Consider the following 1,871-nt stretch of genomic DNA (forward strand, 5'->3'; position numbering starts at 1 on the left):
CGGTAAGTTTCATATACAGTTTAGGTGTAAAAATTCATTATTAAAACGTTTTCTTGATTTGGTTAATTTTCTCGAATAATACTTTATTATTTGTATGTATCATTGAATATTTTTCACTTATTTTGATATTTGATGTTTGCGCTGTTTGGCCATTCTTTAACGTTTTTGCAATTAATTCATACAATTCTGAATGTGATTTTAATTCGAGAAGACTGCATTAGATTGAATTACATTTGTCTTTTCACAGAAATGGATGATTTCGATTTGTTGTTAATTTCTCTGGTCAACATGGGAGCATTTTTGGTGCAACGTCGTAGAAACCGTGAACGTCATCGTCGCCGCCGCGCCGTCGGCGTGTCTGGGTACGACCAATTAACACAAGGAGAAGACAGCAAGGAGCGTTTTACAATCTTTTTCAGGAGATGAAAACAGATGAGCAAATGTTCCACAAGTATACACGTATGACACTGCCAACATTCCAACACTTGATGGACATTGTTAATCCAAGTTTAATGAAACGAAGTCCACGGGCACTTGAACCAGAGCAAAGAGTTGCTTTTACATTGCGGTATATGTTCGGATTATTCGTAGTCTAACAATACATATGTGTAAAAACAGTTTGGCAATTAATATTATAATATTGATAATGATGTTACAGATTTCTGATTGGAGGCAAAGTTCCAGCAGTTGCTTTTGCCTATCGTGTTGGTTTATCAACAGTACATAAAATAATTAAAGAGACGTGTGACGTATTTGAAAGACTTTCTTGGTCCTATCTATCAACGAACTCCTTCAAGAGAAGAATATTTACAAATTGCTGAGGGTTTTTGGACATTATGGAATTTTCCACATTGCTTGGGGGCAATTGATGGAAAACGTGTCAATGCTCAATGCCCCCCTAATTCTGGTACGCTGTACTTTAATTATCACATACGATACAGCATCGTACTTTTGGCTGTGTGTGATCACAATTATCAATTCACTTTGGTGGATATTGGGTCAATAGGGAAGAACAGTGATGCGGGAATTTATGGGAACAGCTACTTGAATGTGACAAATGAGATGCTGGATATTCCAGAAGGAACCAGTTGCTTAAGCGGAACCGATATACAAGTGCCTTATTTTTTTATTGGGGATGAAGCATTCCCCATTGGAAAGCATTTGATGCGGCCATATGCTGGACGGTATTTGGGGGAACGCAAAAACATATTTAATTATAGACTTTCGCGAGCCCGGCGTATAATAGAAAATACATTTGGGATTTTGGCAAAAAAGTGGGGTATATATAACAGACCGATCGCTGCGATTCCTGAAAATATCAATAAATATATTTTGGCAACTGTATGTTTGCACAATTTCTTAAGAAACAAAGAAGGTAATATTTTACAATTTGAAAACAATGATGAAATTATTGAAAATAACGAAAATGGTGCATTTGCGACGCACATTAAAGACTCTTTGCAATTATTTTATGACTCCAAATGGAATGGTCAATTAGCAGCATGATCATGTAACAAGAGGACAAAATCAAGACTTTATCTACACGTAAACGTTTGATCGATTGGTTACACACGTATCATATTGTGAAATGTAATGCTAATATGTATTTATTATGTAAATATAAAATAAATAGTACAAAATTTCTTTAATATTATTATTATTATATACCAGTACACATATATGTTATTACTAAAATTAATATCGCACAATCTTAAGACATGAGTATTATATGTATCTACCAATAAATACAAATTATTTATTTTATCACAAAAATCATCTCGCTCACAGGTTTTCCTTTCTCCACAAAATTTTCATGATTTCTTGTTTTTTGACTTGTTTTATATCATCATCCAATTGTTCTAATTCCGCCA

At 34.1% G+C, this 1,871-nt stretch overlaps 1 protein-coding gene across 1 annotated transcript; it reads left to right on the plus strand.

Moving 5' to 3' along the window:
* The first annotated feature begins 112 nt into the window (after positions 1 to 112).
* Positions 113 to 1,649, plus strand: LOC112459002. Its single transcript, XM_025022872.1, has 2 exons — positions 113 to 568; positions 659 to 1,649. The coding sequence occupies exons 1-2, from the start codon at positions 423 to 425 to the stop codon at positions 819 to 821; spliced, it is 309 nt and encodes a 102-aa protein (XP_024878640.1). The 5' UTR covers positions 113 to 422; the 3' UTR covers positions 822 to 1,649.
* The last annotated feature ends 222 nt before the right edge of the window (positions 1,650 to 1,871 follow it).

Source organism: Temnothorax curvispinosus, unplaced genomic scaffold, assembly GCF_003070985.1.
Source record: "Temnothorax curvispinosus isolate PA1 unplaced genomic scaffold, ASM307098v1 QBEX01009432.1, whole genome shotgun sequence".
Classification (NCBI taxonomy): Eukaryota; Metazoa; Arthropoda; class Insecta; order Hymenoptera; family Formicidae; genus Temnothorax; species Temnothorax curvispinosus.

Coding starts and splice junctions, on each gene's coding strand:
- LOC112459002 (XM_025022872.1), top strand. CDS start 423: ATGAAAACAGATGAGCAAATGTTCCACAAGTATACACGTATGACACTG. Junction 569..658: donor AGAGTTGCTTTTACATTGCG/GTATATGTTCGG, acceptor ATGATGTTACAG/ATTTCTGATTGGAGGCAAAG.